This window comes from Macrosteles quadrilineatus, unplaced genomic scaffold (genome assembly GCF_028750875.1).
Source record: "Macrosteles quadrilineatus isolate MER2022 unplaced genomic scaffold, UCM_ALF_1.0 Scaffold_9__3_contigs__length_116548681, whole genome shotgun sequence".
NCBI lineage: Eukaryota > Metazoa > Arthropoda > Insecta > Hemiptera > Cicadellidae > Macrosteles > Macrosteles quadrilineatus.
In genome coordinates this window covers 59,168,050-59,183,880 of record NW_026542602.1, presented here as the reverse complement: position 1 = coordinate 59,183,880, position 15,831 = coordinate 59,168,050, and the positions used below count along the sequence as shown (strand labels likewise).

Below are 15,831 nucleotides of genomic sequence, written 5' to 3'. Positions count from 1 at the left end.
ACAACACCTACCAGCTAACTGTTATACTACCAGCTAACTGTTATAGTCTCACCCACACCCAACTTGTAGTTCAGAGGTTATCTAGAATATCAATACCACAACACCTACCAGCTAACTGTTATACTACCAGCTAACTGTTATAGTCTCACCCACACCCAACTTGTAGTTCAGAGGTTATCTAGAATATCAATACCACAACACCTACCAGCTAACTGTTATACTACCAGCTAACTGTTATAGTCTCACCCACACCCAACTTGTAGTTCAGAGGTTATCTAGAATATCAATACCACAACACCTACCAGCTAACTGTTATACTACCAGCTAACTGTTATAGTTCCACCCACACCCAACTTGTAGTTCAGAGGTTATCTAGAATATCATCACTACACATACCATAACTGTTATTCTACTAGCTAACTGTTATAATGCACTTTTTTAGGATTATAAAATTACTAGTGTACCTGTTGCTCGAATTCGAGCAATTGTGAAGCATTACAGACGTTATTTTAAAACGAATAACGGTCATAATTTCCGATAACTTTATAAAAGTCGACTCAATGATAATGGAAATACTCACGATGTACACAACAGTTAGATATAATCTAAATTGTTTGTAAATATCTTATCTTCTTTCAAAAGCTGATCTTGTTTTTTAGAGTTTTCTACAAATGTTTCCCACTCATAGCCTCATAAGGTTCTCTATAATAACGATTATAAATGAAGAAAAAACACATTATTTCTATTTCTTCTACTTGTTTGTGTTCTATGACTTTCTTATGTTTCCATTGTTTGCAAATCGGCTCTTTCAATGATTGCTCAAGAAATGTAGCACATTGTTAATTCAGTTTTATTTTTAGTATGCCTATATCAAATTGTCCAGAATTTCTCGCTGTTTTCCATTGTAATAACTACACCAACCCAAGTATTGTCTACAGATGCAATACGCCAAAGAATATCACCTACGTACAATCTCCAAGAAGTGGTAAAAAAGTCAGAAACTAACCCTGACAATAGACATAAGTTGACTCCATAAGAAATAACTTTAAGAGTTACTGTGATTTGGCAATAGTACATTATATTGCAAAACATGACACGATGCAGAAGAAAATCAATTTTAAAAACAGAAAAAACCATTGCAAACACTTCATTTTGACAAATTCAGTAAATCACAGTTTAAATATTAACAGCTGTTTCATTAAAAAGTAGTGTAAAATTATACATATGGTCATAATGTAAACAAATCTGCTGAGGGAACTTTAAAGGCCTCTGGGGCAGAGCCCCAAGGGAATTTAGCTCGTTCTTCTTTTGATGGCTCATCTACAGACGAAGACCTTTCTTTAGAGACCCCTACCAAGTTTCTACGCCCAGCCGTTGTCTGAAATTAGCTGTGACAAAAACCCGTTTTCCCCCGATAAGAATAACATGGGATGGGGATTTAAAGGCCACTGGGGCAGAGCCCCAAGGGAATTTACCACGTTTCTCTTTTGATGGCTCATCTACAAACCAAGCCCTTTCTTTAGACACCTCTACCGTGTTTCTACGCCCAGCCGTTCTCTCAAATTAGCTGTCACAAAGAAAAACAGTTTCAAATTAATATATAGATTATCTGTTGTATGTATTAGTAAAGGTAATCAAATGCTGTGTAATATTTTAAAAATTTATAACCTTGAAGATACTTGTTTTGAAAGAACTAAAGGGTGGCAGTCTGGCAGTCGAGTTAAAGAGTTTGTAGCAAAGCAAGGCTCAGTAAGAGCTGTATAGAGATTGCGACTTTGCCAAAACAAAGTAAACTTCTCTCTTTCTGTGATGTTCTTTTGTTTCTGTAGGTTTTAAGCAAAAGCTTTGCACTTCTCACATGACACACTCAATGTTTGTTCAGTACTTACGCTTTTTTAAATATAAAACCTGGATTTATTTTTTGTAATGTTATGTTGATGACAAGGCTCAATGAGTAGTTTTGTTTTCAAAATTATTACATATGCAGCATAAGTTAGGAATGCTGCTGGGATTATTTTACCCAATGATACTTGCTCAAAACTAGTCTACTGCAATAACGACATCGGCCATGAGTAGTACTTCTAAAGTCACTGGTTGCATAACTATGTGATTATATATACTTTTTGCTTAGATAGGCGTATGTGTAAATTTGGCAATGTTACTCTCATGTCCAATATTTAAACTCTCGGAGCTCAAAGGGTCTTGTACACACTTGTGGATATTGTTTTTTTTCAAACATTCAGCAATGTTTACAGAATATTGACAAAGGTTTTTGGTCTTTTAAGTTTCTAAATTTTGTTACTTGTTGCAGTACATGACGGAGAAGATGGGAGGAGCGGAGGGCACAAAGCTGGACTTGGAGTTTGTCGACATGGAAAGGGTGAGTTTTACCATGGATGTAACATCCCTCGTAAATTTACCATCCTTGTAGATCAGCTGATGACCATTTAAACATATTAGTACAGGTAAAATAGGGTTTTATAAACAACAAAATTTGTACATTCATGAAATTTCACCTGTGAGTTACTAATAATATGAGAAATGAAGATCCGATGAGGGTCCAAAATTTTGGGCATGCTAAGGCCCTTTTTGGGGCCCTTTTTGTTCCGAAGGGCCCTTAATCCTGAATAATTTTGTTTTTACGTTTAAGGTCGTGTGAGGTGTGGTTTTCGATGGTTTTAGTTATTTTAAATCGATAGGGACTAGTTTTATGTGTATTAAACCACTCCGTACAGGGTGTTTAGAAATATTATTACTTTTTACAATATTTAAACATTTATTCATAAAGTGATGAAATTAGTTACTTCCATGCATTTATCCAAAAAAAAAGGGATTATTGAAAATAACTGTAATTCTTTACTATATAAGAGAGAAGGATCTCAAGGAGTAAGAGAAAATATTAAATACCCCCGTCACAGCAAACCTGCAGACTAAGCTAATTTTAATTTGTCCGATTTTCAATTAAATCTAATAGTTTAATGAAAAAAGGGTCTAATAGTTTAATGAATACTTAGGTTTGCTGCTACAAGGAGGCTAATAAAGTGTGTTTATAGTAAAATCTTAACAGCCTAGTATAAAACAAATACCACTCCATACAGGGTGTTTCGAAATATTATTACTTTTTACGATATTTAAACATTTATTCATAAAGTGAAAAAAATTAGTTACCTCCATGCTCTATATAAAAGGGGATTATTGAAAATAACTGCAATTCTTTACTATATAAGAGGGAAGGATCACAAGGAGTAAGAGAAAATATTAAATACCCCCGTCACAGCAAACCTGCACACCTAGCGAATTTCCGTTTTACTTACTTGATTTTCAATTAAATCTAAAATAGCGTTGCGTTTAATGATAACCTAGGTTTGCTGCTACAAGGCGGCTAATAAAGTGTGTTTATAGTAAAATATTAAAAGCCTAGTATAAAACAAATAAATTTAATAAGTTTGATCAAAATATATCTATTAACAATAAAAAAAATCATTTTACACTATTCTACATAAGAATAACATGGGAATTTTAAATTTATAATTTTAGTATTTTTATCCGTAACTAGTATCATACAAAAACACGTTAATATACTAAATTATTTTTTTAAGCTATTTAAAATGTTCTAGAGAAAAATTGGGAAACTTTGTGTTTTGAGGGTAAAGTAAATAAGAAAACCCAATTTTTACCCCATAAACCTCGTTCCCATTGTTCAGGACAAAAATGCTTGTGCCGACAATGCTGCTCTGATGTCTTAGTGCTGTCCTGGTCGTCATAACCACGAAAGATAACTGTACTTGGATTGATTGAAAATAAGTTTGAGGAACTTAAGATACAAGTTAAAAACGTCAGTATGTATGAAAGGTGTTTTTGCACCACATTGTTCGTGCTTTAAGATTGGTGTTGCCTGTTCTGCAATATGCAAGGTTTTAGGTTTGTAAAGGGGAATCCTGCTTGAACACCAACTTGGACAAAATCAGTAAAGATGGACAAGTTGCTAAGAATAATAAAATTTTTAATGAGTCGTCTGAGAATAATTATTGTGATAATGAAATTGTAAAGAGAGATACTACATAAATTGTAGAAAAATAGCTTTAGTTTAAGTACTTCATTTTAATATGTAATGTAAGGTTATATACAAATGCAATTGTTTTAATTTTTAATAAATGTAAAAAAATAACTTTAATACTACCTTAGAAAAATACATATCAATTTGAAATTGGTCTTAATAGATTTGCATAATAAACTCGTTGAAAGATTATTCACACCACCTTAAAAGTTGAAATTTTTGCTTAGTAACCTATGTTATCATGTTATAGTGTGAAACTTCATCCATCCCCTTCATCCCCTTTTAGCGAACATCCCATTTAGGAGATAAGCTATTACCGAAGGTCTCATGGTAAAACATAGACCCGAAACCGATTTACGTTTTCATTTCGATGGCCCCAGAAGCCTAAAGCACCATCTACTCAAAATAGTATATATGTGTTTATATCCATATATAATATAATATATCCATGTTATATACGTGTCCATAAACATGATAACTCGAGTAATTTAGGTTCAATTTTAACGAAACCGGCATAATCGGTCCATGGAACAGGGTTTTATGTCGTAAAAATATGTAATCTTTGACCCTCAAAAGACAAAGTTTCCCAATTTTTCTCTACAGCATTTTAAAGAGCTCAAAGAAAACAAATAATTTAGTATATTAACGTGTTTTGTAAGTGTGTTAGTTACAAATAAAATTCAAAAATAGTAAATTTAAAATTCCATGTTATTCTTAAGGAGAATAGTGTAAAATGATTTTGTTTGTTTGTTTATAAATATGTCTTAGTAAAACTTGTCAAATTTATTTGTTTTATACTAGGCTATTAAGATGTTACTATAAACACACTTTATTAGCCTCCTTGTAGCAGCAAACCTAAGTATTCATTAAACTATTAGACCTCATTTCATTAAACTATTAGATTTAATTGAAAATCGGGCAAATTAAAATTCGCTTAGTCTGCAGGTTTGCTGTGACGGGGGTATTTAATATTTTCTCTTACTCCTTGAGATCCTTCCCTCTTATATAGTAAAGAATTAGTTATTTTCTATAATCCCCTTTTATATAGAGCATGCATGGAGGTAACTAATTTTATCACTTTATGAATAAATGTTTAAATATCGTAAAAAGTAATAATATTTCTAAACACCCTGTACGGAGTGGTTTAATACACATAAAACTAGTCCCAATCGATTTAAAATATCTAAAACCATCGAAAACCACACCTCACACGACCTTAAACGTAAAAACAAAATTATTCAGGATTAAGGGCCCTTCGGAACAAAAAGGGCCCCAAAAAGGGCCTTAGCACGCCCAAAATTTTGGGGACTCATCGGATCTTCATTTCTCATATTGTTAGTAACTTACAGGTGAAATTTCATGAATGTACAAATTTTGTTGTTTATATGGAGTGTTTTTGTATTATTTTACCTGTACTATATGTTTCAGTCCAGTACATGCAGAGTGTTTTTAATTTAATATTTTCCTCTTTCAATTTAATTTCATTTTTAAATGATTTTATACTTGACGTGGCTTGACGTGAGAAATTGAATCTTTGACGAAAAACCACGTCACAACCGGATGATCACTGCTATATTCAAACATACTGGCATCGTTACAAGTGTACTGGCCTGAGGGCAAATTATTTCCGCACAGTGAAGTTTTAAGTGAAAGTTTTTGAATTTGTATTGCCGTTGTATTACAAGTTGCCCTGAAGATGGTGCTCTGTATCAAGGCCAACACTTTTTTTACCAGGCTTCGGCTTTTTAAATTACCCTTGACTAAGCCTAAAGGGTAGCGGCATTATCACTTAGATCAAATCCTTTGGTGAATGGCAAGATTTAAACCTGGGACCTCAGGAACCAAATTCCCACCTCTACCACAAGACCAGCTCGCTCCTTGTGGCGAAAACATTGGAATGTAGCAGTGGTAATTTTAATGTAATATGGCTGTCGCTTGAGGAACAAGACTACAGTACTACATTGTAAATTGTTTAAAAAGTTTGTTCATGAATGTTAATCTATTTGTAAACTATTGTTTGGGTTGTGGTGTTAGAAGCGAAGTAAAGCTCACATTTGACCTTAAAATTAGGGGGAAAAATTTAGACAGTATAACTTAAACGTAACCAGATATAAAACACCAGAACAAGCTTAAGAGTAAACAATAGTGTTGAGTCGTATTGTATTATCGAAAGTTGATGGTTCCACTAAACTCAGAAGTTAAAAAATCTGTTCAGTTTTTAGTATCTTCACCTTATTACGCCTTGGAAGTTTTGCAGATCTAAAAGAGAAGCAATCAATATGATAAAGAATTATTTATTACACAATTAATTTTACAAAAATAATATTTAAACCTAAAAGAAACTGATTATATTACTTGTCACAGTACTTGCAAATGTTCAACAAAATTATTAAATTTTGAAACGGTATTATACTTACGAATGCTATGACGTAAACTGATTACGGAGTCGACATAATAACACCGTTTGATTGCTCTATAACTTATAAATGCAATTTAAATTTAAAAAGTAGGTAATGTTTTATGGTGTATTAAGGTTTTGACATTGCTTGCATGTTAAGAAGATTGTCGAAAGAAGCTATGTCTCCATTGTGACAGGTTAAAAGTAGAGTCAATCTCAAATTGTACATCTTTCATCGTTGTGTTGAAATTGCTCAGTATCAAGGCTCGGAGATTTTCTTTTTTATCACGTATTTTATTTCTCTCTGGAGGAAAGGGATCAAATTTAGACTTAACTCTGATGTTTATATTGCCATCAAAATAAATAGTTTAAACCCCTATTATCAATTTACTGTAATCACTTTTGGAAAACATTTTCAAGCTTTAATGCACATTCAATTAAATTAATTGTGGTGCCATTTTAAGAGTGCCCATAGGGAATGTTTTTGGAACCAATCAAAATATTGTTTTAGATGCCAAAGAAAAGGTTCTCCCCTGTAGAAAAAATTAAAATAAAAAAGTTAAAAACATACTTTTAAATTGGTTCAAGAGGTGGAATTCTCTAATTCATGTTTATTATTTACTTATTTGTAATTTTATGAATATTTTGCACTTTTCAAATCAAAGTAAAAAATAATACTAAGCCATAAAAGAAAAGTTACACATTTTTTAACCACTTGACAGCTCCATGAACTACATGATGAGTAAATACTCACATCAACAAACTGTCTTGTTTTGGTGTTGTCGAGGGAAAATACCATGACGAGGAATAGTCGTAGGTAGAATATAAATGAAATATCACGTTGATCACGCAACAAGTCACATGTGATGTGGATGTGATGAGTTTTGGCAACCAAATAATTAATCCCACACTAAAATGTCACATCACTTTTGACCTTCGGAACACTATTTGTCAGATTAAGCTAACCTTTCGTGGACTTGATATATTTATGTATTTTTAAACTATAAGGCCTATGTATATATATTTTTTATACCTACCGTTTTATTTGATGATCTTAAGAGATAAAAGTTTAGTAAATTCTCATTAATTCTTTTGTTTTATATAGACTTCATTTAATACAGGCAACCATTTCACATCAGCTTAAGAAAATGTCACAAAGCCAAATAAATGGTATCAGCAATCTGACACATACTTTCTCCTGTTAACTTGTCAATAACCTTCATCATTTTATAAGGAAAATCACAATAAGCTGCAATAACTTTTGAACTGTAACTTTTACAGCTATGGCAGGTTGCCCTTTTTTGTTTGGCCATAACATAAGTTCTAATTTTTGCACCATTTAAAACTACAGTTTGTTATTTCAGATCCAATATATATTATTCAAGCTTTTTCTGAAAAAAGAGATTCACTATAAACTAGGGTGTCCAAATGGTCCCGGAATAGAATTGGTTTTCATAGTAAAGTTGTGTAAATAAATAAACCAGTTTTGGCAATTATTAATTATCTTATTTAATAATGGCTGCATTTTCAAAAGTGGATTAATAAAGAAAATGTTTCTTTATTGTCCGATTTTTAGATTTTAAGTTCCATTATATTTGGATTTGAATTTCTTGATTTGTTATAATTATTGGTTTAAACGATAGTTTTCATGAACCTGAACATTTTAAATGGCCACTATTTTGAAATTTACATTAGTGAAAATTGCCATAAATTAGTTGTTTCTTAACTGATATTTACAATTTAAGTTTCATAGGAATTTTGAATAAGAGGTAGGCTATTCATTTTTTTTTTTTAGTTCTGTGCATAATTTTTATACACTGGGTTGTTTTTATAGAATTTGGCTTTGACATTTTTTCTGGCCGGCATTTTAAATTTTATACAGTTTGATAACAAATATTGTTGGAGCTCTTTTAAAACATAAACAATATAACCTAGGGGGAAAATATCATCAGTTATTAATTATGATTAAATTAAATGAATGGTAACTTTGGTAATGAAAGCAAAACATCAATTTGGTGTTCTCAGTTAATAAATACAGTGATATTCACCCTGTGCTATGTGAGAAGAAGAAAACCATTTTAAGAACTAATTTTCTCTTGGCTCCGAGCTGTACGCTATTGAAGCCCTTTTAATGTGACATTAAATCACTGTTAACTCAACTTGAAATTCTATTAGTGGGTCATTCGTCTTTATTTACTGCCCAACTGACTTTGGGCCTTTTAATCACTTTGCAAATACTTTAAGATCCATTTAGAGGAAACGTTTCAGAAAATTTTGATTTCCTATTAAATTTTGATTGAAAGAAGTCTATGGTGAATGACGAATTTGTCCAACCTTTCAATTCAAAGGCACATTTTAACGATCTATTTTGTGTTTTTAACACCATGGCCATTTTTAAACTTTGTTGTACTGGTCTTGTTACTTCCGTCTAGGCTACTTAACATATTTACACCTAATTTAATTAGTTGTAAAATATTAGGAAAATATTTGGCATAGTTTTATAATAGGATAAAAATCTTAAGAATTATTTGTTTATCAACGTGGCTAAAGGGAGTGTTTGGGTTTTGTGAACAAACAAAGTTGTTCCCAATCCAAGCAAATCATAAATTAATCTTTGTTATGGGATAAAATTGTAATAACCAATGACGACTAGTAATGCACTTCATGCATTTAAATATTAGAACATTTACCACGTTACTGGTTACTGGTTACTGCTGTGGCCACTGGTACCCTAGATGGTACTTGGCCTCCCCAACACACTGCCTCCATAGGTCTCTGCTTCTTGCATCTTCCTTCCTTCTCCCTAGCTTCCTCAGGTCTTTCTCCACTTGGTCGAACCATCTAAGTTTCGGTCTTCCAAGGGGTCTTCTACCTTCTGGGTTATTCCTCAAGATGTTCTTTGATAGGGAGTTGTCATCTTTTCTTAGAATATGCCCTGCCCATCTCAGTCTTCTGCTCCGTACCTCAGCGACAATATCCGGATCCTTAAATAATTCTCTAAGTTCCCAATTTTATGTCTCGATCTCCATTTACCACGTAAAGTTGTTTAATGTGAAATTCATTTATACCCCCTACCTCCCTTAGATCACATAACTGTGAGCATTACACAGTTTATGGTGGGGTTTATTGGGGTAGTTCATAGCTAAATTATCACTTCAGAGATGTAAAACTGAGCTTTACTGTTCGCCAAAACAATCTACCTCTCCTGATCTTTGTGCAGAATATATGGGTGGTGCTTGCCTGACAAAACAATAATTATGATAACCTGTTCAAATCTCACAATAAGGTGCTGATTTTATACTGTAGATAATATTATTTTGTTTTGTTCTACCTCCATTATTTAATTTTTAATAAGTACATGTTAGTTGTCCAAAATCAACCATTGTTGTAATATGTAACCACCAGTATGTTCTTTAATGTAGTTCTGGGTGAAAATTGGATGTTCATACCGTACCCATATAAAAATTTCAGTAACCATTCTTCAAAATTATACAGTATGATCCATTTTATTTTCTAGAATAGGCTTGTTTTTTGGCATCAGAATTGATCTTATTATCATTAGAGATCAGTTGTATCATCAGTCAGGATCATTTATTTAAAGCCCAATGATCAGGAACAGCTGAATCCAGTTTCAAACCTTAAAAAAGCTACTGACTTCTCTCAGGATCAAACCGGCGACATGTTGGCGACATTTTGATTAGCGAGCACATTAAGCACTCGCTACCTAGCTTCATATACATATTGGGTGGCAATGTTGAAAGTGAATGTAAAATATTAGTGAAGCTTGCACTTTTCTCAGGAAGCTAATCTTTTAAAAAATTGGGCAGCAATTACTTTATTTAATAACACAAAAATCCCATATACATTTGATTGGCTAAACAAGTCTACAAGGAGTTTTTTTTTTATCTATGTCAACCCTAAAGCAAACTTGAAATTTCCTTAGTTTCACAGGTTTGCTGCTACAAGGGTGGCAAATCAGCCTGGATACGTTTAGAAAATTAAAAAAAATATGATCACTTTAAACTGAGTTTAAGTCTGCTCACACTGTACTAGCAAACTACATGAGTAATAAAATGATTCTACCATAATCCTGATAGAAATTATGCATGCAAAGGATGATAGTTTGCATAGCAAAGTGTGTAATCCTGAAGTAATCTTTTGAAAGAATATAAGAAGTCATCAACCTTTGTCTATTATCATTTACTAAATTATCATTTACTGAATTTTAATATCACTGTAACCAATGTTTAAAGAACATAGATATCATTTAGAATCGTTTAACTTTTTTAGCTGATTTGAGTTTTGATGACATAAAAAAAGTATATTTTGTTAGATTTAGCTTCCATTTATTTGGTCTAACCAATTAAACTGACTGGTGATTTTATCATATAAAATAATACCGAGCATAAGTTGTTGGATACAATTTACATTTACAAAAATATTTAGTATAATATCTAATTTCTTGCAGACTTTTCATTTAATAAAGGTAAAAATCCAACGAGTAAACAATACTTAGCACACAGAACCTCAAGGGCTAAACAACGATGAAGCAATATCAAACTCAACTGTCGCAAACTATTGGACTTCTCAACTTTTCCCATCACTCCGACTTTTTATTAATTCTGTCAAGATATGAGTTTTAACTGATTATTTTGAAATATCCTAGTTTTAAAAACAGTTTGTTTCACCTTAATTTTAAGGATTTATGAAGACAAGGGCTTTTCAGGTTAAGTGTAAGAAAGGGCTTAACTTTGTCTGAATAAATATAGAATTTTTCCATTTCATTTCCATTTCTAAAGCTGTTTTCTGTTTAAATGTCTCTCCATATTTAATTAGTTATTGTTTCATAATTATCAATTTTTCACAAAAGAATTATTCTGTTAACGTAATAAGCAATTAGAGCAAACTAGTTGATGTATCTATGTTAAATTGTCATGTACAATGAACCCCTGTAAGTTCAGAACCCAATAATATACAAATGGTACAAATGGTTTTGCTTAAACCGTACAGCCATTCAATACTACAAACAAAAAAAACACAAAATTACACCCTAATTTAATTTTTCTATTTCTAATATTGTATATTATATTAGTTAAGCTTTTACTAACCTAATGAATTTCTATAGTTCAACCCAATCGAAATAATTAAAACAATTATTTGTTGAAATAAGAGCAAGTTAATTAAAGAGAGTGCCGGGATCATTAGGGATTCCGAGGACCCTTGGAGATACTCACGCCTCTGAATATTTTACCTTTTTTCTAAACAATCTTTTTCAGGGCGGAAAATCAACATTAAAAGTCCATTTTAATAATGTTTTTTTTTCTGTTTGATAGAGCGATTAGTATCCCTCTTTAAATAGATGTTTACTCTAATACCATTTTAATGATTGTGTAAATAAAGAGAAAGCTGGGACAACTAGCCCTGGTTTCCTTTGTCTAGCTAACTTACTAATTGGTCTGAACTTTTATCATTGTTTCAAATTATTATTAATATTACCACTTGAGATCAAGATCCACAATTAGGTGCATATTTTTACCAAAATATTAGTGAGGGATGAGTGTAGAATGAAGTGTGATTATCTGTGTAAAGTTGTTTAGCCAGGATAATTTATTTAAAGCCTAATGATCAGGTACAGCTCAAAACCTCATCATGATCAGGGTTTTGAACCGTAGCAGGATTTAATGGAGTGTGGTTTAAAACAATTTGACTTTATGTTAACTCATCATAGTCAACGCTCAAATGTTTACACTCAACATCATTTTACACAACCACTAAACATTTAAATCATTAATTTCTTTGTTATTCACAGAAAACAGACGTAACGTTCGAGTTGGTGGACGAGCTGCAGTTGAAGACGAAAGAGTATCTGCAACCCAACCCCACGGCCAGAGCCAAGATGGCCGCAGTCAAGGGTATCTCCAAGCTGAGTGGGCAAGCCAAAGCTTCCACCTATCCTCAGAGTGAAGGTGTACTGGGGGAGACCATGGTCGGCTACGGGAAGAAACTGGGCGACGACAGCATCTTCGGTAGGAGACAAGAAATTTGGGTTTTGCACTTTAAAAATGTAATACTTTGTGATTATTGTGAACATTTTTGCTTCACGATTAGTAAAGATCAAAGTTAACCACATGATTAGTTGTGTTCAAACTACTGTTTTATGTGCTTTTACTGTCTTGTTGTTTGATTTAAAAAAGGATTTTGTTTTTATTTTTGTTTGACTGTACAGTATTATTCATGTACCTACTATTCTGTGAATGGGTTTGATTGTTTTCCCAGCTTCCCCTAGGATTGTGTTCTATTCTTGTATGTTTGGACATTTTCTCAACTGAGGATGGGCTCAGATTCCAGAATACGAAACATCATAAATACTTTTTTTCAAAATTGAGTATGACATTTTGCTTATTTTGCATAAGCTTGTCATACAAAATGTTTTGGCCTATTTGTAGATTCCACTTTCTTTTTGTTTTGACTTGTTTATCATTGCAGTCATCCTGCAACTAATCAACATACAAAAAAACTCAACAATTACCCCTAGATTGGAAAGGTTCTTGGCAAAACCTTTACAATGTTTAATGTTTCCTGTGGTGGATTAACTGCTTACAGATATTTGAAAAACAGTTGAGAGAAACTCCACTCTATTTAACGGTGGAAGCCTTTTATGAAGAGAAATGTGCTGAAAATGTTGGTAAACGAGAACGTTTTGCAGGACAAGCGTTGGCTGAGTTTGGCGAAGGGCTGAAGCAGATGGCTGATGTCAAATACTCCTTGGACGACAACTGTAAACAGAACTTCTTGGAACCTCTGCATCATCTGCAGACCAAGGACCTCAAAGAAGTCATGGTAAGTAAAGAACTTCGCCTGAGGAAAGTCTGAGTTTTTATTTTTTGAGTTCGTGTCTTGAGCGATTTTACTTTTTCTCCAACAAAGACTTGGCTGACACAACAAAATCTTAAAGTACAAATTTGCTTCAACTGTTTTCAAACTTTTCAGTCAAGGTGTCCAAGATTAAGAAAGCTGATGGGGTAACTGAAACCAACATTGTTGAGGTTTAAAGCCACAGTAAATCTTCATATTTCCTTTTGAATTGTATCATTGTTGTCACGATCGTCATCATCACCATCATCGTGTTGAAAAATATAACCTCTCATACAAAAATCATTATTCCTCTTCTAGTAGCGGTAACAACGCCCAGTTTGGTTTCACCAGTGGCTTGCACATTAAACAACTCTCCAGCTGTTATTTATCAACGATTCAGCAGCCAAAAAATTGGCCAGCCAGACAACTTCAAGTTGATGTTTGGAACTGAGGCTGTAGCCCAGATAAACACATTACCAACATTATCAGCACAAACAAAACTGTACGTTGTATTGAGGGTGTAAAAAATGTTAATGATTTCATGCTCTAGCAAAAAACTGTTCATGGATTTTTAGCTTCAGAGTGAGTATAAGAATGTAATAGAATTATTTAAGTACTTCAACTGAAGAATTCTGATGTTGTGCTATGGCGAATAGTTACAACTTGTAGACGAGCAATGCACTAAGGTTTGTTACAAAGAGTTGGTTGAATCTCCATACACAAATAGGAGATTTTTACCTGCACATTTACACACAAGCAACAAGTAGACAATAGCTTGCATCAATAAAATCAATTTATTTTCAATATATGAACAGATTGTAAATAGTAATAGATTTATCCTTATTGCAGGTTTCAACCTAATTATTTGAGATGAGGAATTGTTTAAAGGCCTGTCATAACTTTTTAGGTTATAATCTCCAATTTGTGCACCTAAAGGATCTGCTGAGGATTTCCATTGTAATTATTTCACAATTTTACAGAAAGTTTGTTTGTTTAGCATCATAGGAAGAAGCTGCAAGGTCGGAGGCTAGACTTTGACTGCAAGAGACGAAGGCAGGCCAAAGGTAAGAATTGCACACCTTTTTACTGTCTGACTCTTCTCATCGGTCATTGTTCTTCTTTATGGCAGGATAGAGTAAAAATCATAATTTTATAGATAACAAAATTTTGTTCAGTTTTATATCTAGGATTCAACGTTATTTTAGTGATTATTGAATGATAAATTTAACTAGAAAATCATTAATTGATTTACTATCATAAAGTATTTTTATTCTTTTATTGATTTATACTTTGTATGGTCGCCATTTCAATGAAAAGTATTAAAGATTTAAATGTTTGATCAAACTTCTAAAGTATTAATTTTTTTAAGAACACTTATGAATACATTAAGAAAAAAGGAATGGTTACGCAAATAACTTGTCCAAGAAAGGAGTTTCATACTTTTCATTAGAAGGAATTTGTAGAATGTGAATACTAATACTTTCCTAAGAAGAAGCCTCCTTTGCGGGGCGAAATATCAAATGATTTTTTAAATATTTTTATCTATTAACTGTCTGTAACTCTTTTCTTGGGTAAGTTAGTCAAATTTCCATTCCTTCTTACTTTACGTATTCCAATAAGTGTTATCATTCTTTATGTAAACATTTTAATTCTTTCTACCTCATTTCAAAAATGTTTTGTAATTTAAATTTCATTTCTTTACTCAAAAAATAATAATAATTACGTGAAAGTTTGTAATCTGATTCCTGTTCGTCTTGTTCTTGACTGAGTGGTCTCTGGCTGTCGGAGAAGTTTCGATGTTCACATTGATGTTTTGCACCTAGTTAGTATTCTGGCACAGCACCGCACTTTTATGTTATGAAGAAGAAGTGATGTGTAGGGATGTGTTCAGCGGGGGTGTCTGTTGTAGCTAAGGGAGGCGCAGGCCTCTACAGCAGCCCCTCTCGCTCCCCCGCCCATGTCGCCGGTCCCGTCGGTACGTAGACAACTGTAGGCGTAAATTAAAGTTGAAGGTAGTTGTCGAAAGAGAAATATTTTATTGATGGCAGTATAACACATTGACAAGTATCGTTGAAATCCAGAATAGTTTTGTTATCTTCCTGAAAAACGCTTACCTCATTCGTATAAGCAGTCACAATGTACAGTCATCCACATTGGTTGTTAGACGAATTTCACTATAGTGTACAATCTGTGGTTAAAGCATTCCAATTAGGTGATTTGAATATGTCAAGGGATATTTAACAAGCACTGAAATTGTATTCACTAGTGTGTGTTTGGTACACATCTTATACTATCACAAGCACGTTTGGAAAAAGAAGGTTATTTAAAGATTTCTGACAAAAGTTGTCACTCAGTAATCACTTGGTGGATGAGGTTTCTCTACGTTCTTCTGTGGTCGATGCTCGTTGTTTCACCAATATCTTAACACCTCTCAAGAGGAGGATTGTACATCTTAGCAATCAATTTCTTGTTTTTGTCTTTGATCTTAAAAAAACAGTGATTAATTTGGTATAGGTTCGCT

The 15,831-nt window shown here is 32.9% G+C and overlaps 1 protein-coding gene across 8 annotated transcripts in view; it reads left to right on the top strand.

The window, feature by feature from the left end:
- LOC129002182 (endophilin-A) overlaps positions 1–15,831 on the top strand; it is a 76,213-nt gene that overhangs the window by 36,555 nt on the left and 23,827 nt on the right. For all 8 annotated transcript variants that reach the window (XM_054429803.1, XM_054429797.1, XM_054429798.1 and 5 more), the window contains 4 exons: positions 2,312–2,380; positions 12,265–12,481; positions 13,162–13,295; positions 14,308–14,374. In XM_054429803.1, coding sequence (XP_054285778.1) covers positions 2,312–2,380; positions 12,265–12,481; positions 13,162–13,295; positions 14,308–14,374 — 487 coding nt within the window. The remainder of the gene's footprint in view (positions 1–2,311; positions 2,381–12,264; positions 12,482–13,161; positions 13,296–14,307; positions 14,375–15,831) is intronic.